General features: G+C 39.1%; 1 protein-coding gene and 5 non-coding genes across 6 annotated transcripts; 3 read left to right on the top strand and 3 right to left on the bottom strand.

Moving 5' to 3' along the window:
• LOC110837014 (formimidoyltransferase-cyclodeaminase) lies at positions 1-26,536 on the top strand. The gene is made up of 10 exons (XM_022078765.2): positions 1-231; positions 1,852-2,035; positions 3,767-3,984; positions 5,486-5,622; positions 7,451-7,697; positions 9,869-9,981; positions 23,175-23,316; positions 23,627-23,788; positions 25,697-25,879; positions 25,991-26,536. Exons 1-10 carry the CDS (start codon positions 178-180, stop codon positions 26,174-26,176), a joined length of 1,626 nt encoding a protein of 541 aa, XP_021934457.1. The 5' UTR covers positions 1-177; the 3' UTR covers positions 26,177-26,536.
• Positions 14,505-14,576, top strand: TRNAM-CAU (transfer RNA methionine (anticodon CAU)). The gene has a single exon. It is a non-coding gene; the product is annotated as a tRNA-Met (tRNA).
• Positions 15,130-15,203, top strand: TRNAN-GUU (transfer RNA asparagine (anticodon GUU)). The gene has a single exon. It is a non-coding gene; the product is annotated as a tRNA-Asn (tRNA).
• On the bottom strand, positions 16,285-16,356 carry TRNAM-CAU (transfer RNA methionine (anticodon CAU)). Its single transcript has one exon. It is a non-coding gene; the product is annotated as a tRNA-Met (tRNA).
• Positions 19,129-19,200, bottom strand: TRNAM-CAU (transfer RNA methionine (anticodon CAU)). Its single transcript has one exon. It is a non-coding gene; the product is annotated as a tRNA-Met (tRNA).
• Positions 20,287-20,360, bottom strand: TRNAN-GUU (transfer RNA asparagine (anticodon GUU)). Its single transcript has one exon. It is a non-coding gene; the product is annotated as a tRNA-Asn (tRNA).
• Positions 26,537-27,979: the final 1,443 nt, after the last annotated feature.

Here is a 27,979-nt window from a genome sequence, read left to right as displayed (position 1 = left end):
TATAATGGGAGGTGTGTTGCCATCGAATGTCATTGGAGCTACGTAGCTACAGGTTTCTATGTCTGGCAATAATTTAGGTGCAATCATTAATTGTGAATCCTAGTTTGCTGTTGTTTTCGCTTAAAACACAGACTTCGACTCCGTGTTTCGCCTTATATTTTAGTGCTACTGTACATAATGCACCGGATCGTGGAGTGCGTTCCGAATTTCTCAGAGGGCCGGGACCAAAAGGTAAGATTTGACGACCTATTGTGGGCGAGCTTGTGCAGGCACAGAATTCTGTCAGCGGTACGGTTTGCCGCGTTGTGTGTTTTAAAAAGTTCTGTACACAGGAAGAAAGGTGCAAACACAACACTTTTGCTAGAAATCGAATCTCGATCTCATCTGGAGCCCTTTTAGTGTCGACAGTATGACGAATGATTTATTCCTCTCCCCCTCATGTTCCCGCGTAGTCGGTGGTTACCAAAGATGTTGAGCTATGAAGAGATGCACATTTTGACTGCAAAGTCTCGTAGAGAAAAGTTGGAGTTGACTGAAGGGACAAATTGAAATTGATGTTTGGGCAATAAATAAATTGCATTCTGTGCGTTGTGAAGCTGTGAACTGGGCTGCACAGTGTGCGAATCTATCCCATTTAGATAAGAACAATAAACATGGCTGACGCGACCTTATCAGTAATTACACAAAACAAAACCTGTCGATATCCTCCCGAATAGGTCGAGAGCGGCGAATACATGAAACCAAATTCCGTGGTTGGCAAAACTGGATGAAAAAAAAATTTGACGAGAGTGTGATTCGACAAGTGCGTTCATGATACTACGAGATGTATATTTTAAGGTATTATCTCTGAATCATCTGAGGTGCCAGAGGAAAAACAAATTCTTAGTGAGGGAAGTCTGTCTAGGATTCATACCAGGCCACATTCATCAATATCAGTCCACTCAGTAGCTGTCTTATTGTTCATAGAACAGCTTATGAGAATGTCTACACATTACTTAACGCAAAACAAACAATCAGGTATATGTTTTATAAGACGCAGTTCTTAAAACGCTTTTTAAAGGACTAATACATTTCTGAATGTATCAGATATTTCATGTCCGTCCTATGCAAAATTTGTCTTATAACCTCAAAACAGCTTGTGATCAGATACAGTGGTTTATTAGTAATCATTATCAAACTAAGATGGCAATCTTGTACACCTGAATTAATTACTGTGTTGTTATTTTACAATTCTGATACGCATTCCTGGATAATATATTCAAAACAGGTCATCTCTACCAATTAATATTCATGGACGTCTTAACGCCACGTGAACTCCTTACAGGTTAAACGGAATAATTGAAATGATATCGGAATAAATATTCAGAATTATAAATAATTATAACCCCAATCATCACTATTCAAAATAAATTCAGCGGAAATAAATATTAAAAAAACCGAAATATAATTCACTAACAAATAAAATAATTTATAAATAATTACGTTTAAATAACACCTTAATTAAAATAATAAATATCGCCCTGTTAAGTTTAAGACGGGTTGAGTAATTTAAATATCTGCTCGTTATTGAAGAGATAAAAGCAAATATCTTCAAGCCATGAAGATGTTTAGTGGGCGTGCTCCAAACGTTCTTAACCCCAGGATGAGATGGAGCTGAGTGAAATGACCGCCAAGAACAGCCACCTCAGATTTACACTTGAGGTTTTATTGGAAACACTGAAGAAGGCAGTCTGGTAACCCAAAACGTCAATAACCGAAATGACTGTTGGGTAGACAGAGGACAGACGCCATTTTCTCAGAGGTACCAACCTCTGAGACTATTCTGATGTCACGAATTCTCACTGTCTGTAGATTATTGACGAGATCGCAGGGTCCATCCGCGACACTGCGGGATGTATCCTGTTGGATGTCGATGCTGGGGCGTCTACCAACAGGACCGTCTACACGTTCGTGGGGGAACCTGACGCAGTGGTGTCGGGGGCCCTCAACGCTGCCAAGACTGCAAGCAAGTTCATCAACATGGCAGTCCACAAAGGTGAGTGGACCAACAGGGAATTATTCTCTGTTTTCACGCCGATGGAATAACTTAGTGTCCATTTATTTAAAAAAAAAGCTTACTGAGGAGAATATTTGGATGCCAAGAGTGTCTGAAGAAAAATTCGTAATGAGTTACCAAGTGTTGTCTGCGTCGTCAGATCAAGGTGGATGAGATTGGCAGAACATGTGGCACGTATGTCAGACATGAGATAATCATGAAGGGAAGATAATATTAAAATGTTTCCTGAAAAAAATGTTGTTCATAGTCGAAGTCCCAGAGTTTCTGACGATCGTACTTAATTTTTTATTGCATAATTCTTGTGGAGTTTGTCCATCGTATAAATTTCAAAATAATAATATTAAAACGTTTCGGAAGCTGAATTCTGCTTCCGTCTTCAGGTCCTGCAGATTGTCATTCGTAGTTTTTATTCCGGACAGTTTAATGCCGTGGCTAATTTAACCGCTCACGAGGTCACGTGACAATATAAGCTCGTAAGCGCGCGTATCGATCCTCCATTGTTCGTGTCGTTAATTTAAAACTGCTGGCATAATATTCGTTCTTTCGTTATAACGCATCTGTAGACCTCTGTCTAAGCGAGCCGAGAGATTCGGGAGTAGAGAAGACGCAATAGATCGGTTAGCACTGCCTGGTGGTTGGTAGTGGTAAGTAAGGCGTCGTTAAACATTGAGATATTAAACACCGATTTTCCGTGTTCATTCTTCCAATTAAAAACTTCGATTCACAGGAAAATAAATAATACGTGAGTCTCAGAGAGAGATCCGTTGGAATTAGGGATTCATATACTGTCCATTCTGAAAAAAGAAATCATTTCCCAATAGCAATACTTTGTAGCTAGTTGTCTCAGTTCTTAAGACGGAAACGTCTTTGGTTTGCGTAGTACATCCGCTTGGCTTTCCTTATATCCGAAAGCTAGGTTGCCACAGTGTCATTACACATGCAAGAACTATCTTCTTTTAACTGCGAAGAGACAACACTCGTTCAGAGTGTTAGCTTGTTCGCAGTAAGCTACAGCACGATTTCTCGGATACATAAATATGTCAGAGTCACAACCGGTCGAGGCCAGTCTATCGCTTGGCAGAATGCCAACATATGAAGCAGGATTCGTAAACACCAGCGATGATTTTGATTGTACTTTATTTATTTATTTTTGTTCATAATATTAAAAATGACACATGTTAAAAACAAGAACGTATTCGTTTTAACAATATATTTATTAGCATCCATTCCGTGATCCGAGATTTGAAACGAACCGTTAGATGTGCGTTCGTTTGTTTACAAATTTTTCTCCTGACCTATTCCGTAACCTTCAAAATTGTAAGCCAGATGTTGTGTTTTCACTTCGCGTTTAGAGGAATTTTAATTGTTCACCGATGTTCTTTTATGTTAAAAATTAATCTTTAGTACGTTTCTTAACATAAAAAGTACTTTGTACACACTTTTCACTAAGAAACCTATTTAAAGTATAAAAAAGAAACTTAATCGGGTATACTGTCCAGACTACACGAGGCTTCCAGATATTTCGTATTTTCTAGGTCAAGGTAACATGACCTTGGCTCTGCACAACGGAAACTCATCTTGAACTGATTTGTACACGCTGTGTGAAGGCGAAAACTGCATATGAATTACGAATTTGAATGAATGTGAAGGGTGACGTCATTGTGTTCTCAGGAGCTCTACATTTATGTAGGGTTAATAACGATGTTACAGGGGAGCACCCCCGACTTGGGGCGATGGACGTCTGTCCCTTCATCCCAGTGCGTGGCGTCACAGAGGAACAATGCGTCTTCTGTGCCAATGAACTAGGCCGCTTGCTGGCGAGTGAACTTGACGTTCCAGTGTACCTGTATGGTGCTGCCGCCTCACAGGCATACAGGAAAACTGTAGCTCAGATCAGAGCTGGAGAGTACGAGGGTCTACCCAACAGAGTGAGCTGGCATGCAACTTTTAATGGTGGTCGGTGATGTGGGTTTTGAAATACGATTGTTGAATGGTTATATGATGAAAATAGAGACTGAGATTACATAGGAATTCGAAATTTCTACTGGGTGGTTTATACGTGAAACTTTAATTTTATAGAACAGTGAACTATATTTATCATTTTAGATCTAAATCATACCCAGACGTCATTACTTTTCGTGTCACTTAACAGGTCAAGGAAATCCCTGATTTGTTTTGAACCTAAGGTTTCATTACTGTGTCAGTTCACACACATCCTGTTTTTGTAAGATACATATTAATATTATCCTACCATCTGCGCCACGTGCCCAAACATGTCTTTCCCCTCAGATTTCCAGCATAAAATTTCCAGTATTTCATGTCGTGCCCTTCTCATCTTCATTGAACTGTAACAACCCTAAATGTCGCCCTGAAGACGGAGACAGTATGTTCCTCCGAAACGTTGGCATCTACCTTCAAATCCACACCACAGCCCCATTCTTAGATCGTTTCATAGGAAGAAAATTTGGAAAAAAAAAAGTCCATTACTATTGTCATGTCCGTCCATCCGTCCGTATGATAAAAACAGCGCACAAAATAATTGACTTTGTTCGAACTGTAGTAGTCGTTGCGATTTTAAGCTGTGTTACAACGTTGTAAGAATTTGTTGTGACCTTGAAGCCTGCAGTTTGGTGCGGGATGCAAAAAAAAATCGTAAGCATACAGTAGATTTTATTACGCATTTTTAGGTTAGGTTTAACTTTCAAAGAAATAATGTGGGCTGAAAGATCATCATGCCGTCTGTGTGTCCGTTTGTGATTTCAATGGAACAAATCGTAGAGATCCAAGGAAGAGCGAAGTAAAGTTTACGTTGCTATCGAATCGGACTGTAATCGATTAATTAGTATCTCGATTGGGCGCCACTCTTTTGTAGTCGTTCTACAGAACTTGCGCGCCATCTTGCTTGTTAGTGATGAGTTTCGTGATTGATGCTGGCTTATAATTCGTGTTCTGGAGGTGTGAGATAACTGGAATGAGTAAGTAGTTTGGGCCCCAGCGGTGTTAAGAGCAAAGGATTAATAATGTTTGGGATGGCGTAACTTTGTTGGGGAGCAGGGAAGGAACTTAGAAATCACAGGTAGTACTTCAGATCAGACAACCAAAGTCAAATTGGAAACTTGTGTACTGAAATCCTTCCGTTCTTGTGATTAACTTTAATAGTATACTGACCTTGTAAAATTTTATAACTTATTTTTAATAATATTATCGAAAAATAAAGCGTCGTAAAATTTTGCACAGTCTATCACGAAATTTCTTGAGTCGAGGACTTCCGTCCGTCACACTTCTGCTAGATAGTTCACTATTATTAATAACTCTGTGTGAGTATCGTGCTTCAAGGCTCATGGCGTCTTACGTGGTCATGCGCAGTTTAGACTTAAAATGGATGCCAGTTACGTAGTTATTAGGTCAATAAGTCGATTATGTTCGCAGATCGAGGATGAAAACTGGAAGCCAGACTTCGGTTCCTCGAAGTTTGTGCCGCGGTGGGGAGCCACCATGGTGGGTGTCAGGAATTTTCTCATCGCTTACAACGTGAATCTGATCTCTACTAAGGAACAAGCGCACAGGTGAGGTTATGCGCGCGCAGGAAACTGCTTGATACCAGTTAGGGAGGCGGATATCTCAGTCGACCACAGTCCAATTCTCGACAGAGACGCGGCCATGATGGAAACCATCTACAGTTGATCTGAAGCTGAGGTTCCGCGTATCTAACCAAGAAATAAGTCTTGTTGTAAGGACCCGGAACGTTTATTATAGTGTTCCCACGAGTGCGCCACAGATACGTATAATGAGCCAGATGAATTCAATCGCATTTAAAGTAATAGACTATCCAAGTAAGGCGAAAGACCGGCCAGCCACCTCGTAATTATGTACAAAGAAGTTTCTATAATACGATTTTTACAGTTTTGTTTTGTTTTAATTCTGAAAACTTTTGTTAGGTTAGGTTAGTATATAAAGCAATTTTTCTTAATTCTCAAAACTTTTGTTAGGTTCATGTTTTCGCGACTATCTCGCACAACCTCCATCATGACAGCTTACCCAATCGATTTTGATTAATTTTAATTTACACAACCAAACAATATTAACATTACGATTTATTCCATACTTTGCCTACTGACTTTAGGTATTCTGTACATTGCCGGTAACATATACACTCAGGCTGAAATGTCTGACGAGGATCTGCTGTAGCTTTGGCTGTGAAGACGTGAACACTTTCGGACAGAAGTCAAACGAAGAGAGGCCCCTCGGAGCGGATATGAAGTTCGCTTCGTCCGCCCCATGTAGGGGAAGTGAGGAGGGGGGGAAATCGCGTCACCCTAAGGGAAAATTAAATTTTCGTGCTTTTTGAAAATCGGTTATAAAAACTGAACGCCGAGTCTTAGAGAGCAATTCGTCATGGATACAACACATGGAGAATTTTGTATTAATTTCTGCTCTGCGTGTAATTATTTTACAACATTTTGCAAAAGCACATTTGGTGGAATTGCCCCGATATACGAGGTAATTCTGTCATGTGCCCTGGATAGTGCGCTGACCACGTGATGTCCCGCCAAAGCCGTATGGCTGGTCATCATACCCTCAGGGGCTGTTGCGACACAGAGTTTAGTTCAGTATTTTTTCTGATTATATTTATATATACAAGTGTTTTTTTATACTCTGGTATCTTTAAAGGAGACCCCGAGAAGTGTAAGTACGATCCTGCCTACAATGAGAGTTGAACCACCGTAACAGGTCTACACTGTTTGTATTTCCTCACCAGAGATGTCGTTGTCAGCAGAGCGCGCTCAATTCAAATCGTTTGAAAGATAATTAGGTTGGCGGCATTGCCTCAGGTTGCGCGACCCCCCCCCCCCTTCCCCTGCAACGCGAAACTTACTGGACTGAGGGATACCGAAACCTCAGCGAAGAAAGCAGAGAGCAGAATGAAGACTGGATGGTAGGCTACCCGCTGAGCACATTCGGCCGCTCGGTTGTCTTGTAGTATCGTCTAAAACCCCCCCAGATATAACGAGATTTCATTTCAGAGAATGCAGTGGGTCGTGTGGTAAAACTCACTCCATGGAGCAGAGTCCTTGAGAAGCTGATAGTCGTTCAGAATTTTATGGAACGTGTAGGTTCATTACCGTCTTCATAAGATTCCACATTTTCCCCCAGAATACAGAAAAAAAATCTTACTTTATTTATTTTAATCCCATGTACCCAGTTCTTCAAAATGGTCTCTTCCGTTCAGGTTTACCAACCAAAACTTTGCATGAAATAATTTTCCCCGTGAATTCTACATTCCCCGCCGTTCTCATCGTCCTTGATCTGAGCATCGTGTGGCAGCAAACACAAACTTTATGCTCAGATGCTACTCAATGTTCACGAGTTCAGGTGCAGTGTTTTGTGAACCAGGATCGCCCTGAAGATCCGTGAACAAGGCCGCAGTACAGCGGAGTCGGGCAGGCTGCCTGCCGTACAGGCTAAAGGCTGGTGGCTGGAGGAGGCCAACATGGCGCAGGTGTCTATGAATCTCACCGACCATGACGTCACGCCCATACACGTGGCGTACGAGCAGGTGTGCAAGGACGCGGCCGCCTTGAACCTGCCCGTCGTCGGCTCCGAGATCGTCGGTCTTGTACCACTTACGTCTCTCCTCCAGGTCTGTAGCGAACCTCACAATACCTATTTATAATATTTACTATAATATACTATAATTTCGTTAAAAGTACGTATTACAGTAGGGACCGGTTTATTTGTTAGCTGAGCTCGCTAGTGATGTGGATAGTTGCACTCGGTACGGCCCGGTCGATGCACGGAACGGCCGGGTGGAAAAAGCGTGGAGGTGCGCGCGCAGTGCTTATAACCTTGCTCCTCACCCCCGCGCCAAGAACTCGCAAGTGCTGTGGTTCTTTGTTTAAGGCTTCGACCGGGATGTTCTTTTGTTAAATCTTATGTGGTACCGCCTGATTCGACTTCTAATGGTTAAGTGAAGTGTTTTCTTCGCGGTACGGACTGAATTCATAAATAATATTCAGACGATCTTCGGCTTCAAAGGGTTAACAGTCGTCCTGACCAATTTTCAGTAGAGAAGTGATAGTTAAATAATGGCACTACTTCTTGTGAATGCGCACCAAATTGGCGTGTATGTGCACCGGTCTTCCTCCAATCATGCGATGGGCGGAAGATGATTTTGTTTATGTCAGAGATAAAGGGACAGGAAGAGAGGATATTTTATCAAAACTCTTAGACTGTTTTCACACGTGGCTCAGTGAGCTGCAGATCAAGCCAGTCTAGCCAACGTCTTTATACGTGAGAGGAACATTGTGGGAAATAAAAAACTTCAGTAAGTTGCTTGTAATAGGTAATATTTATTAGTCATTTATAATTACTCTACTATAAAATATTATTATTTCTTATAATGTGTTGAATCAGATCATCATTAGCATCATTTTCAGCGCCACGTCTAGCTGTTTGGAGATGTGAGAACTAAACTGTAGAGTTTTTAATCCGGAATAATAATTTGTTAATTTTATTCTTTGACAATTATTTGTTTTGAAATAAAATACGTAGTGTTGTGAAAATTGAATACTTTGCTTACATTAATGTAACAACGATAGGATGCACCCATATTCTCCTATTTATACGCTTTCTTCGCGTTTGTAAAGCCAATACAATCAAAGCAACCTTCTACTTCAAGTTCTAACATGATTTGATGAACGCTGCTAATACACTGAAAATGTGTTGTTGGAGGGACTGAGTGAAGTTGGTAACTCTAGCGAAGGGTTTCATTTCGGCTCCAACATGAGCTGCATATCGGCTCAGCGAGCCGCTCAGTTGAGCGGCTCACGTGTGAAAGCAATTCGAGACACTCTTTTAGAATCTCAACAGGATTACCGCTCGCCCTACCAGAGGCGTTTTGTGGTTTTTGTCAGTTCAGTATCGGAATAATTTTGTAAATAAAGGCACTGCCACTCCCTTCTAGATCCTTACGTGGCCGTTCGCCGTCTCATACGATGGTATATCGGCGCTTCGTAACAAGGGCATAAGTCCCACGTAATTTGTATTGACTTAAGCATTTACCTTGCGATGATAACGTAATCAATCAGAAAAAAATCATTCCATCTCCATTTCTGTATCCCGAGGCCCATTTGCTGAGTATTTTATATACAATTTAGCTTTCACCTAGTGTCTTCTGTTCCTGGACGTGACATCACAGGGTATTTCATTCATCGGTTTGCAACATTTCAGTTTTGAACTTGGAACTTAATGTCAGAGTGTTATTCTGAATTATATATATATAAAAAGCTTAAAGTTTTTAACATCATCAAACATATTTTTGCATCTAATCTTATTAGGAAAAGGGTAGGGAAAACAGAACATTCTGTCTTACGCTGATGATCTGTTGTTAAATTCCTTTACTGTTTATACAAAAGCCCAACACAAAAAGTAGTGCATATATTAAATAACACGGCTATTTTGACCGAAACTGAAGTCCTGTTACACCTAGTAGAAACATTTGCCTTTTACATTTGCTGTACTTATAACCAGGCGTGAGTAGTCGAACCAGATTCTGTCTATTTGGCGTAATAAGTAACATAACCTTAAAACACCAATCGGTGTGTATATGATACATTCCCTGAATTAATTAATAATAATGTACGAAAAACTTTGATGTCACTATAAAATATATTAAATCAATATTAATTTACTTTAAATGATCCTCTTTTGTGGCAGTTCCGTTCGTGAGTTGAACTACGTAATTGACCATTCTCGTATTATAAGGATCAGACATACAACATGCATCGGTCTGAGGTGAACTATTTTGTTCAGGTGGCGGAGTACTACATAAGCAGGGATAACCTATTCGTCCTTGAAGAGGATCAGAAATTGAGACTCGCCATTAGCAGGCTTGGGTTGTCATCCCTGAAACCCTTCGTCGCAAAGTAAGTAGCAAGTACAACAAATGAATTGAGTAATCAACGCATGAAATGGGCGAGGTCTGATGTAATTAATTCCAAAGTCAATAGCTAATAGAATACATTCATAGGATCTGGAACCCTACATTCGAATTTGAGTGACAATTGTAATAAATGGAGTCCGAAACCCTTCACGTCAGTTTTAGTTGCCAACATAACAAGCAAATAGGGTGTGAACCCCATAATGCATCACGTTTTTGCCGAACTTCGAAGTTACGGAGATACAGTAGGGACCGGATTACGTGTTAACTGAGCTCGCTAGTGATGTGGATAGTTGCACTCGGCACGGCCCGGTCGGTGCACGGAACGGCCTGGTAGAAAGCGTGGAGATGCGCGCGCAGTGCTTATAACCTTGCTCCTCACCCCCTCGCCAATAACTCGCAAGTGCTCTGGTCCTTACTATAGCAGTTGTCCGCCGTCTAGCCACTTCTGGTCTGATTTATCTACTGTTCGTGGCGTACAGAATTCTTTCTGTCTACAGCTTAATCAATCCTTTTCAGCGATTACCTGGCGTGGTAGGACACAGTTGAAACTAAAACGCTTGCAAATTTTCTTTTTCCTTACGATTTTACATTTAATTTAAAGACTTTTCATGTCTGCACTTACAAATATCTTTAAAAGTACATGTATAAATATTTATTTACGTTACGTATTTAAAATGTCCGCAGGAGAGTTCCCGTCTTACTTGGACTGAGAAACATAAAATGCAAACAGAAATTTCGTGGGAAATCTCTTTGCAGACACTTCAGTGTTTGAAGCGGTTTTGAGATGGTATATTGAATCGGTCTAACAAATGGTTTTTGACGTCGTAAATTGAATTGTAGTCCCTGAAAATTGTATTCATTGTAAAACTTCTGGTTCTTTTATTAATTATTGTTCTTATATTTTTTATTTTTGTTTCGAGCAGAGTGCTAATTCCAGGTTTCTTTATTTAATTTATTAAAATGTTAGTTTTTAACTTGTGAATAATTTGTTTACAAATACTAGACTTGCATATTTATTCATAAATATCAATTACCTATATTTTGATCGGAATTCTTATATACGTAATTCAACATTTACTTAAAATACTTGCGAGAACAAAATTTGACGTTCAAAATATCCGAAATTTCTACCACCACAAATTTAGAATTGGCGGTCGATATGCACTAACATGCCACCAGGCATAATCACTTCACAAACACTAATAAAATTGATATTCAAATGTGATGGCAGAAGGCAGCCATCTTTTTGGACTGTATCCATCGTCTGATGTTATAAAATTACTCCACCCTTCGAGGACTGGATCTGTCCTCGTCTTCAGGTTTGGTGAACGCAGAGGAGAGGTGTGCAAAATGTAGGCTGGGAAGCCTGACGGGAAGGGACCACTCTGACAGACCTAGGCATAGATGGGAGGATACTATTAAAATGGATCTTAAGGAACAAAAAGATTTTGAGGGTGTGGATTGGGTTCGTATGATCCAAGATTGGGACCGATTGCGAGATTTTGTGAATACTGTAATGAGCCTTTGTGTTCAGTACAATACATGTAATTTTTGGTTAGGTGAGACTAATATCAGATTCTCAAGGAGGACTTTGTACCATGCAGTTAGATGGTTAGGTTGGGTTGGGTTGGGTTAGTTTAGGTTAGATTAGGTTGGGTTAGGTTAGATTAAGTTGGGTTAGGTTAGATTAGGTTGGGTTAGGTTGAGTTAAGTTAGGTTAGGTTGAGTTAAGTTAGGTTAGGTTGAGTTAGGTTAGATTAGGTTGGGTTAGTTTAGGTTAGATTAGGTCGGGTTAGGTTAGGTTAGATTAAGTTGGGTTAGGTTGAGTTAAGTTAGGTTAGGTTAGGTTAGATTAAGTTGGGTTAGGTTAGATTAGGTTGGGTTAGGTTGAGTTAAGTTAGGTTAGGTTGAGTTAGGTTAGATTAAGTTAGGTTAGATTAGGTTAGATTAGGTTGGGTTAGTTTAGGTTAGATTAGGTTGGGTTAGGTTGAGTTAAGTTAGGTTAGATTAGGTTGGGTTAGGTTGAGTTAGGTTAGATTAGGTTAGATTAAGTTGGGTTAGGTTGAGTTAAGTTAGGTTAAGTTGAGTTAGGTTAGGTTAGGTTAGATTAAGTTGGGTTAGGTTAGATTAGGTTGGGTTAGGTTGAGTTAAGTTAGGTTAGGTTGAGTTAGGTTAGATTAAGTTAGGTTAGATTAGGTTAGATTAGGTTGGGTTAGTTTAGGTTAGATTAGGTTGGGTTAGGTTGAGTTAAGTTAGGTTAGATTAGGTTGGGTTAGGTTGAGTTAGGTTAGTTTAGGTTGAGTTAGGTTAGGTTAGGTTAGATTGGATTAGATGGTTAGTTGTTAACAGACGGTGCATTTGATAGGTTGGATTAAATTTGCTTTTAGAATGCCTTTCAAGAACCGAAACAGGAACCATCGAAGTAAAAAAGCAGGGGGCTAACCACTAGGTCGTGAGGTTCCGTGCATTTTAAATTGTTACATGGTTTGTGAATTTGACTTCTGAGACAGGAAAGATTACGTAAACTATGAAATGTAGCCTTGTGAAGTAAGTTTAAGTACTTCGAGAATACGGTTACCGGTAGGAGCTGAATGAGAGCGTAATTTTATTAGTCGAGTTGGTAAACTCGTCATGACCACTGTTCGTCCACGTCTACAGAACGCCCTGTATTACACAACACAGATTTGAATTTATATTTAATTATTATTGTCGACTCTAATAAACAATAGCAGCTTACAGATTTCTAAAACCCTTGTAAAGTCTCATTCATTGTTCCTTCTGCGTTGTACTAAACTTTGTATTTACGTAATTCAAATACAGAATTTTCTTTTCAAAGCCATAGAAAAAGAAACTACACAGTCGTGGCTGAATAAAGATTTATGTTCTTTAAATGCATTTTGTAATATATAATTACACTAAATCGCCAAGCATTTCCTGTCTCTCTCCCTAGTAAATTTCAAAGAGAGAGTTTTTGAAACATGCCGCAAGGCGCTGTGTAAATTATTAGTTCAGTTGTTGACAGCAGATCGCTTCAATATTACGAATCCTTTGAACTGCAAAGTACTTCCTTTGCGTGAAGTTAGCAACCACGGCTGTGGGTGGTAAAAGGTAATGAAGGTATTAAATGATTTTCGATAGTTCTACAACAACTCGAAGCAATGGATTTCCCCAACTGGCCACTGCTCCACAGATCTGTTAACTGTACATTCAGAGCACACCTTTTGAAGTGCTTCTGCCCTTGAAAGATCTCCTTAATCACCAGATATCTGGAGATATAGCCGCATTGAAACAGTTGTTTGATAAACGTGAGTCTAGTGTGACTACCTTGTGTTCTGAAAAGATGGCAGTGTTAAGGAGTTGTGGCTTTCACAGAGCATAATGATGGCGGCCATCTTATAAGTCACTACAAAATGGCCGGCGAAAAGAATGAAATGGAAATTTAAAAGAAACAAACGAAGGAATACAAAAATATTGCGAAATAACGAAAGGAAAGAAGTTAAAACGAAGAAACAGAGAAAGGAAATCAAGAAAATCCTTCATAACATTTAGTACCAAGCACAAAAGGAAAAAAAAAGAATAGAAACTTTTATCAGAGTTATTGGATATTTATTTATTTGTTTGGAAAATGCGTTTGGCTTAATGAAGCCATCATCAGTGATTATACATTGCATATCTGGCTCACATGGGAAATCAGTGACTTTTCGCAAACAACACGTATTTATCCACGCAAAATAAGTTAATATACAAATAGTATGAAATTCATGAGCCTAAGACTACGACGATATTAACTGAAGGAGCATGCAATGGCTACGTTACAATAGACGCATGATTAATGCAGATTTTTAGCAATAATTTTCCATGTTTTATGGCGATTATAAAAACTTGGTCGGCGCTTAAATGTTTCGTTTTCTATCTTAACTTGCTCGTCAATATGGAATCTGTTTCAGCTTCTACGATTTAATCGTTTCACTATGACGTAGTATTTTTATAATCCTGTGTATTTAAGGAGACCGCCACGGTGGTCTATCGGTTAGAACGCTGGCCTTGTAATCCTGGGGGTCTCGGGTTCGATTCCCGGTGGTGCCCGAATTTATAACTTGTGTTGGGCAAGGCCGTGGTCTAGGCAACACGGAGTTTTCCTCCGTGGCATCCCAACAATTACTCCATTCACACACAGAAGAAGGCAATGGCAAACCACTTCTGGATCATCTGCCAAGAACGTATATTAACAGGTCCCAGTCCGAGAAAAGGATGGAAGGTTCCTGTTCATATGGACCTGTCGTCAGACAGAACACTAAAAAAAATAAATAAATATTGAGTGAAACATGTAATGTGTGGCCACCGATGAACGATACCATCTGTAAGGAACAGCATTGGCGTTACAATGAAGCAGTCGAACTTGTTAAAATAAAGTTCCGATAGAGACTTCGGCTGTTCCGACATTAATGAATGAATTACAGATGTTCACTGGTCGCTATTCCGATGTATTCGGTCACAGATTTAACGAGCAGAGTGGCGCAGTGGAAGCGTGCTGGGCCCATAACCCAGAGGTCCGTGGATCGAAACCACGCTCTGCTAATTATTTTTTTTTTTTTTACGTCTGGACGTAATATTTCGTATCCTATAAGTTTAGTATAAACATTTTATGTTCGAACTTTCACGTAAAAAAATTGTAATCATCATGAATCTTTTAGTTCCAAATTTGGGGCGTAACAGTTTCATTTAAATATTTTATGGTTTGTTGATATTTAAGAAAGCAAGACTGTGCTAACGTGACGGACAATATACAGATTATAATATTGCTATATTCCTCGATTTTAAGAACCGGATTTTCTTTTTAACATTTCTGTGTATTCGAGGAGCGTCTTACGTTTAATGGCGACTACGAATGGAAATTACGTTTTTTTTATTTTTTACTCTAAATCAAGATTGTATTACAATTGAATTCGTCTTAAAATCGAGGAAAGTATTGTATTTGTACCTTTTGTGAACTGTGTGAAAAGAGGCTTTTTGTATTTCGAATAACAAGCCAGTGCGAGGGTCACATCCCAAAGAACGTAATAAGAAAGAAATGGTGTTCTCCATAGTCATGTTTGTAACTTGTTTAGCTTTACGTGAGGGATATCTTCATGCCTCCGTGGCGCAATCGGCTAGCGCGTTCGGCTGTTAACCGAAAGGTTGGTGGTTCGAGCCCACCCGGGGGCGGTGAATTTTATTTTAAAGTCAAGCATTGGCCGAAGTAAGTGGGTTTATTGTCAGTGTGGTATGGCGAATACTGAGATTTTTTTTTAGGTTATCAAGGCTTCGAGTATGAAGATATCTTAGAATGTTTTTACTTTGTAGTGTAATAAAATTTGGAAATGACATTAACCTGGAACTTTGGTGAGGTGATTTCTGCCGCCGGAACTGTTAATCAATTTGGGAATCCCGATGCAGTACGAAACAATAAATAAACATAGAATATTGATGGAGAAAGTGCCTCGAGAAAATATATTTTTGTCGTCTACGATAGATACTTTATGAGAGAGATTTGTGGTCTGTTCTTGTCTTTTAAATGCAATGCCAACGCTGAGTGTAAGCAATGCACGGATGCAAGTCTTAACCCTTGGATTTCTAGTGTTGACTGTGTCTCCATCTTTTTTTAACAATCAGTGTCTGCATTTTTTATTTATATCTTTCGTATGATTCTTGCTGCAAACAGGAATTATTTTCTTAAACAGCATTAAGCAGCTGTTTTTTAATGGTGAAATGTTGTGTTTCCTTTGCGGTACGGACTAAATTCTTAAATAATATTTAGCGACCCTCGACTCTAAATGTCGGACAACTGGCTAGAAGTCCGACTCGATCAAAGTTTTCCATGGTTTTTTCTCGGTCCTAAAGCACATACTGAGTTGGTACTAAAATTCTACGTTTCTCTGCAGCACTCCCCAGTGCTAATATCAAAATTCCTCTTTAAAGTAGGACATTCTATATCACGTAGAAATTTTTTTTACAAAAATCCGCCTTTCCAAGGTTAAGACAAAATTCAAAATTGTACCTGTTCAAGTTCTTACCTTTCCCACGGACGAGCGGGCACTGTCTGGGATCCCGTGGGCTGTCTTGCAGCTCGTTTGGGGATGACATAACATTTGAATGCATTAAGCTCCTTTTGGGAGTCCAAAATACATAAACCTCTCCTCCTGGTTGGACGGTGTGTCTGGGTTGACTAATCAAAATCGGTATCCATCTGGGATAACATTCACCGAAACCTCCCCAGTAAAAAAAAAAAAAAACGTACGAAAATAATTAGCAGAGCGTGGTTTCGATCCACGGACCTCTGGGTTATGGGCCCAGCACGCTTCCACTGCGCCACTCTGCTGGTTGGTTTTGTGTTCACTTTCAGAGGTATTAGAATAATTTCAAGTTAATTTTTTTGGTTTGTCTGACGTAACAAGATTAGCAGAGGTATTATTACATTATTATGTTGTTATCAAAGTCTGCGTATTATCCCGTCTTCATTCGACTTTGTCTTCGAAGTAATTATTTACTAAATGAATTTTTGTGACTTGTATCCAAATACCCCCAATCAACGTTATGTATTTCTATATATTATATTCGTATTCAAATATTTCGAACCAAAGCTCGTGTAAATTATGTTTAAAGAAGCTCGGAATATACATATTACCATCACACGTTCTTTTTAACTTGCATTTAGAAGCATTAAATCCGCCTTGCTCGACAGTTCCCACTTTCGCCACCAGATCGCGGCATCTCATTGTCCACCTCACGACATACAGTCCGCAAACGAGGAGAAAATCCCTGCTAGGAATTAGTTAAACGCGCATGCGCGACATTTCGCGGTGAGTGACGACCCATCCTAAAAACATTCGTTCCACAACCACTGAACGAACAACAGACGACAGGCTTTCATGTGTTCTAATGGGTACAGCTTTAAGATTACGTCACAGCAGCACAGCGATTTAATCTAGAATATTATCACAACAAACACAGAACACAGTACGGTTGCACTCACTACACGAAACTCTTAACTGCTCGATGTTTTCAGCCTGTGTATTAGAGTAAAACTGTGACGTATCACACTTCCCACCAATAGCAGCCCTCCAGTTTGAAATCGTGAAAAATGGCACAACCTCCATATCAAATTTCAATCAAATCATCCGCTAATTTATGGCTAACCTCTATATTTTGAAAACGGTATCCCAAGGAGATCATATAGCTTGGATCACGAGTGAAGACAGCTCCGAACTAGCAACGTAGCAAACCTAGCAACTCTGTACTGTTTGTATAAAGCCTCTCTGTAAGAGGATGGATGAATTCCTTCCGTGGCCTTGAACATGCAATTTGGTAATAATTTATACAGGCAGCATTATACAGGACGATCGAAAATCCACGCAAAACCATTCCCGACACGTGTTATAATCGTCAAAACATAAATTTGCATTTGAATCAGAAAACAGAGTATAACGTTATATCACTTGTTAGAAAAGTCCATTGCCCGCAGAGGTTTATTTAATATTTTCCTCAGCGAACCAGCCACGGAAATCGTTCGAGATATCCTCGATTTATTTGTCAAAACGATTTATAGTCACTGCGTTTGTTATCTGAATAGAGATGTATTGAATTATAACCATCAATAATAATGTTTACTTGGTTTAGGTGACATTGTCATTCTGTGTAATAGAAATGAAAGTCTAAGTTTCTTTCTTTAGTGGAAGAACCTATCGTATTCCAATCTCCTATTCTTCTTTGTCCCGTATTTCTCCCTCCCCTACCCGCCCCGCCATCTGTGTACACTGAATGCATTCAGTGCAGAGAGCTTTGTACTTCGGCCGTGGTTTTTGTATTGGCGCTGACAAAGGAATCAGAGTACATTACATGTCACATGGAGTTTTCAAGTTGAGGTTATGTATCTGTTCAAGGCAGTGTTGCGCAACCGGTCTGCCGTGGTGGCCACCTGCTTATACCAAGAAATGTTCACCTCATATTATAATTATAATCATAATTAGAAAAATAATTGTTTGTCTTGTTTTCCGCTCTGTCTCACTTTTTAAATTTCTTTGTTAAGATCGGGCAGACAGAGGACAGACAAGATCTACTGAACGGAATTGGAAAGTATTTAACACAGCCACTTTGAAGCAAAACATAAAAACGTCCCATTTACTTTTATTGCTACCATATGAACTTTTTTTTTATATAGATTTTCATAATTAGATAATTATTAATGTCTAGTTTGTAAATGACGATCATATTCGATAGAAATATTTCTTATGCATTGGGATCTTTGGGTAGTGGGGAAACTGATCTGGATACTTGAAATAATTACATATCATCTACATTCAAAATTATTAATAATTATAATTAAGTTTTAATTAATAAACGATATGTATAAATATATTTTAATTTATTTCAAATAACGAATATATTTAAAGTAAATTGCGATAATAAAGATGGATAATTTTGAACATTGTGACCGCGCGTTCTGGGTTCGAGTCCCGGTGAGGCGCAAATGAAAATATAAATTGGAAACAAGTAATAAAGATTTACGCGTTTCACTCTGAATGGTCCACATGAACTGGGACTGATCTGACCAATGAGAGCATCGCATCATTACTGCCCAAATAGATCATTTTTTTTGTGAAAATTAGGGGGGGAAGTCCTGTGACTAAAGGACGGGAAAGTTTTCTTCGAGGAGACTCTTTTCTGGAATTCAGACGAAGCAACATCCTAAATTGTTTTGTAGCTAATTTCAAAATAAATAAATTGTGTTTGCAAAAACTACGAACTTCAATCTCGAAACCATTACCGAAACCTTCCTCGCTGGCATTCAGCTTATACCCCTCCATGTAATATTCCCTGAGAAAAAGTTCAATGCCTACATGAGCATAAATCCCGAATTACATCACATACGACAGAGATCGACGAGACTGGAACCGAGCCGGGCGACTCCAACAGCAGACAGAGGAGTGGGACGGTTACAACATCAAATAGAACAAACATATTTTCGGTTGGGGTCGATTTGTAAGATGTCCCGTCCAATCAATACCACAAACCAGAGCACAAAATATTGTATTCTGTATTAAAAGTAGGAGATAAATATTGGGCTTAAATATTAAAAAAAAAAATATTACTTTAGCAGAGCGTGGTTTCGATCCACGGACCTCTGGGTTATGGGCCCAGCACGCTTCCACTGCGCCACTCTGCTGGTTGGTGTCCTGATTAGTAAGCATTATCTTTCACCCCAAAGCATTAGTTTGTAAACGCATTTTTGAATAAAATATGTGCCTCGCCAATGCAGCGCAAACAATACAATTATAAAGCGACTGATTACGTTTTGATCGTTAGCAAATGTTTGGTTACTTGACGGCGTAGGGGAAAATGAAACGGATGGAATTATGACGTCATCTGTACGCTTACATAACTTCCGGTTTGGAGATAATGAAAATATCATTGTAGGAATTTGAGGTTTTCATGGCGGTGAGTTTGAAGATTGCTGTCTTCTGGGTTGTTGTGCCGTGTAGTCTGGTGGATTTACACCGACGTTTCAGAGGTCCATGCTGCCTCCATCATCAGGGCGCTTTGAAAATATATTGTCAGTATCGATTACTTTTAAATCCATCCTGATAGAGTTAAGATAGATAAAAGAATTTTGAATAAGATGTATGTTGTTGATAACAGTGATATGTCCGTTCTAAGTTGTTAGAAGCCATTTTAAAGCATTAAAACCACGTACTAAACGTCGAATGGTCTATACAATACATTTTATTATAATGTATGTATGCGTTATGGTTTATCGTATACAATACGTAACGTAAAATAAGAAAATAATAATAAAACAAGATATCGTACTTGTTAATTTTAATTATAATAAATATAAAGAGTTACAAAATATAAATAAATAAAATGAGTACTAAATAATATATGTACTTATGATGATCGTATTATATTATATTATATTTATTTCCCACGAGAGAACATTCTACGCGGCGTGGCATGTAAATTCAGGTTTTTTTAATGTCTAGATTAGTTTTAATATCCAAGAACAGTTCAGTATAATTATCATCTAATAATTATTGCAATAAATACATTTTATAAAAGTTTATTTATTTAAATCTTACAATTATGTTCACTATACGTTTGGAATTTCGTTATATACGAAACTCTATGTATTGGCGACTTTAAAATTTTTTTAGAATGAATTGTGACGTTCATTATAGCGAATGTTCTTAAATCTGACGTTCGTAAACCGAGAGTTACCTGTATTTTGAGCTATATTTAAAATAAAATTTATCGCCCCCGGGTGGGCTCGAACCACCAACCTTTCGGTTAACAGCCGAACGCGCTAGCCGATTGCGCCACGGAGGCCGATGACATGATGAGGCTTTAAATGCTGTATTATTTGAGATATGAACTTTGTTTACTTCATTTCATCACTCGATATTCAAAGTTTCTCACTGTATGTAGCAGTACGTACCGTCCTCAGTGACGGAACTTGTAATGAGTTTGTTAAGGATAATCGAACGCGTAAATAGTAATTGTTACTTTCGTACACTCATTAAATTGTCTCCTATCGCTTGGGGCCACGAGTCATTCCAAATTTGGGGATAGCTATTGGCTTCCAGCAGTTTAATACCTTTTCTGTGACACTGTAAATGTATATTTACATCTCTGACTGCTGAAATATTGTTGCAGTATTAAAATAACTGCGATTATACTCGAAAGAGTGGGAGGTTGGCCATTGGCCATAATTGGTTTCGATCCACGGACCTTTGAGCTCTAGGTTAAATTGTATGACACAATTAAACGTTGACTCTGCTATTATTGCATTTTGGTGTTTTCGTCACAAAGGCAACAATTTATTTCAGAAAGAGACCGTGTTCTAAACCCATAAATTCTCCCCCGAACGAAGCCCCTGTTACCAGAAGTTTAATATTAAAAAGACGTTTGGACGGGGGCAGAACGTCATTTGTTATGAATACGACATTTGAAGTTAGCGGAGGGGTTAGGAGTGATTCAACAATATGGCCACTCGCCGCACCTGCCCAGCTCTCGTAAATATATTTAGATATCTTAATTATTTGATGCAAAAAGGCGTTACGTGGGAATTGTTAAATTCATAATAAAGACACTGGCAGCAGATCCATTTATAAAGGAACCATATTTAAACTGATTTTGTCGATGTGTTGTAAATAAACTCAGAGCATTTCCTGTGAGAGTTGTCAACAGATGTGCAGCGTGTCCTTGAAATGTCAGCCGTGGGTCGGAACGTGAAAAAGGAGGGATTATACTACTCTTTCCAAAACTATTAGCCCTGATATGTAAACAAACCAGACAATTTAGGTACCGATCTTATACAGTTTTCGTTAAGGGATGTGAGTAAATACAGAAGGCAGTGGCGTGCCGTGCAGGGAAACAAGTGAATCATTGCTTCCGTAATTTCGTTAATCTTCGTGAGAGTTCGGCTCACCACCCGAAGTATCTATAGGAAGCAATTCTCACTGTGTTGTCCGCGCTCCTTGGGCTGCATTGCAGAACCGAAATAACGTGTTCTTTCAATGACGATGTGAAAATTAACTGTTTACGTGTGATTTCAGTTCCTGTTGGGTGTCGTAAGTAATATTAAGTTTTATTAAAACATTGTACGTGCGTATTTAGATGGCGCAGGACTGTATTTGTGATCGTATTTTGAAGCATATTAAACTCCACAAAGTGAACGATCCACGTACAAGAGAGGAAATTCCAATCTCGTGGTACAAGTGGCAGGGGAGTGATTAGACTACACGCACAGCTAAAAAAAAGAACGTTGAGAGTGAACGTTCATGTGAGTGCAATCGAACGCCTTTTGAATCGAGGTTTTACTATTAAAGTAGGGACTTTTCTGAAAAGATAATAATTACAGAAAGTGGACGACCGAAATGCGAGTTGTTAGAATTTAAGGCACGAACCAAATCACGCGTGAGGAAATTTGATTTGGAACAGTTTTCGAAAACAGAGCCGCTGTCCTGTTGCCTTAACATAGGAAAATTGTTTTGTTGGCCAAGCCTATTGTCTCTGAATGGAAACAAGACTGAATTATGTTACATCAACAAACTTGATAAAGAATTGAAACAACTCGAGAACTCTCAAAGCCACATTGTTTCAACAATGGAAGTTTCGAAATGACAATCAAAAGTTACCGCTGATTCCCTTACCGAAAGTAGTAGCTGGATGTTAGTGTCTGGGAACGTGCGTGATGTTTTCAGCACGGGGAGTACGTGCCTGACAGCCCCCTCAGTGGACTGAAAGTTTATTGTGCAGGCTTTGGGACGGTCTGCAGGTCTGGTGTCAAATTTCTGTCTCCTCAATGTCCATTTTGGTGCTGGTAAATGCGTTTCAAGCCATAGATTCAAATTCTCGTTGGCTACACTCATAAATGTTAGGTTTCTTTCGTATTATATCTTTTATTTTCGTATTTATCCATTGATCGTAGGCTCTGTTTCAACTCTTGCACGACCCAAGTTGAAATATGCATGTCACGTGGTCTCCATTACATCGACGGATTCCTCCACGCACCAAAGAGTCTAAAAAAGAATCTGCTGCCTTCGGTTTCAGTAATTTTTTTTGAGAGTGTTTTCCAATAATTATCCAGGTATGTTATCTAGACCAGTGGTATTCAAAATTTTTTTTCGCGTACCCCCAGATATAATTTCTCTTCAAGTTTGTACCCCTAATTCAAGTTATACATAGTATATAATCTACATCTAAAATAAATTAAATAAATTATATTACTGATTATTCAGTGTTTATCATAAAATAATATTTTTTTTTTAAAATTTCGCGTACCCCCGGGGGTACCCGTACCCTAGGTTGAATAACACTGATCTAGACTGAGTCTCTGAACGCTATATTTTTGGTGTTATCTTGTTTACAGTTACGTTTTAACAGGGTTTATAATTCGCTGATGGACTTTTTATAACAGTGCTCGATTGAGAATTTATCTGCTTTTGTTTATTCATATCCTGTGCGTTTCTCTCTGCGTTTTTTGTTGTTGTATTTTTGAATCATAAATTTTGGTTTTATATTTATTATTACTGGAGCATATTAATAAATAAATCGAATCTAATCACTCTCATTACCAATGTTATCGGAACTGTCATCACCAGTTTATCAGATATAGACGTTAGCACTTGTTTGTCTCAGGGAACGCGTGATCGAGTACCGACTGGGCGACGCGACCTCAGGGTCGTTGGTTCGTCTCTCCACTGAGAGCTTTGTCCGCGCTGTTGGCAGTCGCTCTTCTGAACCTGGGGGCGGATCAGTTTCGGCACTTCTAGCGGCCCTTGTGAGTTATTCTTACAAACAGCTTTGAACTCGGCATATTCTGTTTCGCGGATGTGATATAGGTAGGACTCGGTTTACGCCGCTTCATTTTACGCCGTTTAAATTTACGCCGCTTCATTTTACGCCGCTTCAATTTACGCCGTTTCAATTTACGCTGGAAATATCAGAAACCTAACCCCGGCGTAAACCGAGTCCTACCTATATTCGGTTTTAATTGTATTAATTGGTTTTGATATGAAACTAACGCGATTCGGAATTTTTTTGCCTGTTTGAAGTTTCTGAGCTCGTCTGCGTTGTGGTGTCTGTTGCAGGGCGCAGCGCTTAGTACGATGGTCGGACAAATGACGTACGGTAAGCGTCAGTTCGAGTCTGTCGACGGTGCGATGCGAGAACTGATACCCATCGTGCACCGCGCTATGAACAACTTCCTACCTTTCGTGGACGCAGACGCAGAAGCCTTCAATCAATATATGGTAGGGGAGACTGGGGCTAGTTGTTACAATTTTCAATTACGATTTCTTTTTGTGCATTTATTATTAAAATTTATAAAGTTAGAAACTATGGCTTCAGGTACTATTACTATTCGGCTATATTAATAACATTTTTTCAAAGGCCTATTCATTTTTGTTTTATCACAAAACTTTTTTATTTAAGAGAAGGCGGATTGTAACAACGTGCCCTGTTATGGTACTAATTGTTACAACACACTGTATTAGTAAACAGAAGGAACAATTGAGACCTTTATTAAGCAATTAATTACAGAAATTAACTTCAAACGTTTTCACCATGTATTAACAGTTTGTCTTAACGAGATTCTTCCAGAAGAGACTTCATCAGCTGCTAACATAAACGTTTCCAAACTTGTATTACCTCTATGAGTCTTCCTTTTGTACGTCTGTACCATCTTTCATGATAAAAAAGTAAAATGTAGTCATTTGTCAACGCAAGTTATTTCAAAAGATACGGGCCACGCTGATACAATGTAACAAGGTTCCCCTTGTCCAGTGTGACAACTGACCCCACAGTACGCCATTTTGATTTCACGGTCAAAGCAGTGTCAATATTCGACTGAAATGAAGAACGAAGTACACGCGTTGCTCTTAATATAAAGGGTTTTACGTAAGGAAATTTTAAAGAACTTGCCTTTTTCACACGGTCGTGGAAGTGAGTTCAAAGTCAGAAAAGAAATTTTACTATTTACTGGTAAAAACACTTAAATCAACCCAGCTCACGTAATACACAAGCTACAAGTACCATGCCTTGGGAAGAACTGAGCACAGGGGAGACGCAATAGATAAGAGACTCGTGAGATACTGCTGCAAATGAGTGATTTTTAAACTAAAATATAACATCTTGTCCCTTGTAACAACAAGCCCCCTTCTCCCCTACGTCACGAACCTGCGCACTGTAAACAATCCAGTTACAAGAGTGAAGCATGGGTCCTTACGAGCTTTTACTTCCATTTCTCTCACCCCCTATCGATATGTTTTCATTTACAAAAACCGAGAGTTGCAGTACGACTTTGTTTCTTAAGAATGTAATGTAAGCAATTTGTTGTACATTACTAGTGCGGAGAGTTTATTTAAATGTTTAAATTCCATCTATTATAGTGTATTTTTTATTTTATAATTATCGGGGTTGTGTACGGTAGAAGGAACAGCCACTACAGCAGTTACGTTGTCAGTTCACGTCTTGATTTGGAGCGCAGTACAGTACCGTCCAAAGAAAAGTTAACAGGTGTCGGTGTTTTAACGGTGATTTCTCGAAGTTTAATTTGTGTTTTTTTTAACAGAATGGACAATGAGCAATCTAGAAGGTGAGAAACGAGTTGAACTGTTTGGTCATTAAAGATGAATATAAATCTAAACTTATGCGACAGGATTATATGAATGTGCATCTTAATCTGTGATGTAGGGTGTAATGGAGGCGGATGGATTGAAGTGGCTCAGGATAAGGTCCAATTATGAGTTTAAGCGAGCATCGTGATAAACCATCGGGTTAAATAGACGACGATGAATTTGTTGACAAACTTAGCGACTATCAGTTTTCTGTTCCATGGAGTTATTCAACCATTAATAATTGTTAAAATACTTGTTTGGACTTCAAATTTTTTTCTAAATTTTAAGAAATAGATAATGGATAATAAATTTATTCATGAACCAACTCTGTGGAATATACTTCGTAGAAGTTACCAGTGCAGAATCTAGTTAAAAACGCTCGTAAGTTTATTTTTATTTGAAGATTCATTAATGTGTTCATAACAGCCTGCCACGAGACTTTCTAAATCCCTCGGGACCAAAAGATATTCCAGTCCAGCTGCGAGTACAGTCCTTTCATTCCACACCATCAGTATATTACGTAGTGTCATAAATTGTTTCCAGGTGGCTCTGAAGTTGCCAAAGAAAACACCTGAAGAAGCGGCTGTTAGAGACAAAGCTATGCAGGAAGGTCTCAAGAAGGCTGTGGAAGTTCCTTATAATCTTGCGAAAGAAGTGAACCGTTTGTGGCCCACGCTTGTCCGTTTAGCAGCTCTAGGGAACCAGGCGACTATTTCAGACTTGAAGGTAAGTGAGATTTGATTCCGTTTATCGTATACGCCTTTCTTAAAAAGTAACGTTGTCGTTGGTAATTTTGTGTTGTGGAGTTTTGGTGCAGTGACGTGGCGTTGTTGTCAGGTTGGAGCGCGTTGCTTGGAGACCAGTGTTTGGGGCGCGTATCACAACGTTGCCACCAATCTCAAGGAGCTGAGGGAAGACGAGACGAAAAGCGAACTGCAGGCTGAGATAGACGAGGCAGTGCGTGTCGCTCAAGACGGACTACAGATGGTGCTGTCAGCACTAGCCGAGAGGGAGGGAAATTGACATGAGTTTGCGTTCAAGTTACCATGGAGAACGCGTCTACATTTCACGTAACAAAAAATGGATCTAGCGATATCGTGAAACGTTTATTAATGTGGTCTGAACAGGGATCAGTTATACTAACAGTTGGGTGCATTTATACGTTGGTTTATTTTGTTTCTTTGTAAATTTTTTAAAATTATTTTACCATTGTTTAACATTGGATTAAATAAATTGTAACGAAACATTAACCTTGTTGATTGAGGTTTCATGGATTATGAATATGATAACACGCTAATCTTTGTATAGCGAATTTAACTTTTGTATGTATCAGTAAAATATAACCTCTACTTTACGTGAAAACCTAATCAAAGATCTTTTATTTACCTGGAAAGTAGAAACTAATATTTCGCATGAAATGAAAATATTACGAAAATATGCAACATTTATTTAGAATAAACATTATTGATATTGGAAAAAATAATACGCCAAAATATATGTCGCCCTATTGAAGGTCGCAAGGACCTCTGGAATGTTTGTAAACGTGTACCAGACAACACGACGTTACAACCTAGACGGCAGCCATCTTTATTAAGATAAACGTAGTGTGTGAACAGTTTTTGCGTTGAGATTAAACAAATGAATATCACGGCCAATGAGTCATGCGTGATAGCAGAGACAGTTTTTTTGAATACGAAACTTCAATTTAGAGCACACCTTCGCTCATAGACTGCCCAGATCTTCAGCACACCCTTCGAGTGGGGCCTGTTCCATGGTTTAGTGTCCGATGGGGCCTTGTACCCCGACCAGAGGCTACTGACTTTTGACCGGCGGTGGGCACACGGATTCTTACGGCTTCGTGCCAGTGATCAGGGCTTTCTGGGGACGAGTTTTCACGATCTCGCACGAATTTATACGACCAGTTCACGTCTTTCAAAAGATCTCTTAATTCAATGTGTTACAAAGAGAGAGTCTCTAGAAACAAGAGACAAACACTATCATAATCACGTTGTCAACGAGAATCTAATTTAAAATGTTGTCGTTTGAAAAAGACGATATTTATTCGAGTTTGGAAACTTAGAGTATTTTTTTTTTCAAACTATAATATAAAAGTCCTATAGTCCATTCGAAAAAAATTAGAAAAAATATTTTTTTTTTTCGGGAGATTCGGAGAAAATTGCGTGTGATTTCTCTGTTTCCCTCTCGAAGATCGATTCATGAACGCAGAATTCTTTACCATTTTGGAGAAGCAGTAATTTAAAAGCAAAGTTTTCCATGACGTTCATACAGTCCAATGTTCGCCTGAAACCAATTGAACGCAGTCGTGTTCAATGTGGACGCCCTGGTCGTACGAATGCTTACAAACGTAAACTATGAGAGTTATTCAGACCGGTAATTAAACAAATTTGCGTCTAGTATCACTGAAGCGTTACATTTTAAGATCTTACAAGCTTTTAGACTCCAGACGCTGTAAAGGAGTGACGTCACATTGCCGTGGCTTCACGTCTTAGAACCCAATTTGACTCTAAGAATCGACCGCTCTATTCCAGTTGATAAATCCCGTTACTTTTATGGAATGCGTTGAAGTCAGAAGATCCTGGTAACTGGCCCCAGTTCTGAGTCAGATAAATCCTGTACAAATTCTCACATAACATTTCTTTAAGATAAATTCCCGTGTGTTTTCCTCGGTGAACTAGTGGACCCGACGTTCGCGGGTTTAAACCCGGCCGAGGTCATGATTTCCTTCGGAGATTTAAGGCACGTAAAAGAACCTTGATGGCCACGGTGGTCTAGCAGTTAGAGCGCTGGCCTTGTAATCCTGGGGGT

Source organism: Zootermopsis nevadensis, unplaced genomic scaffold, assembly GCF_977971745.1.
Source record: "Zootermopsis nevadensis isolate Lab colony 2312 unplaced genomic scaffold, Znev_1.0 Znev_ptg000009l, whole genome shotgun sequence".
Taxonomy (NCBI): domain Eukaryota; kingdom Metazoa; phylum Arthropoda; class Insecta; order Blattodea; family Termopsidae; genus Zootermopsis; species Zootermopsis nevadensis.
The sequence above is the reverse complement of the archived record's forward strand: the minus strand, read 5'-3'. Positions and strand labels throughout refer to the sequence as shown.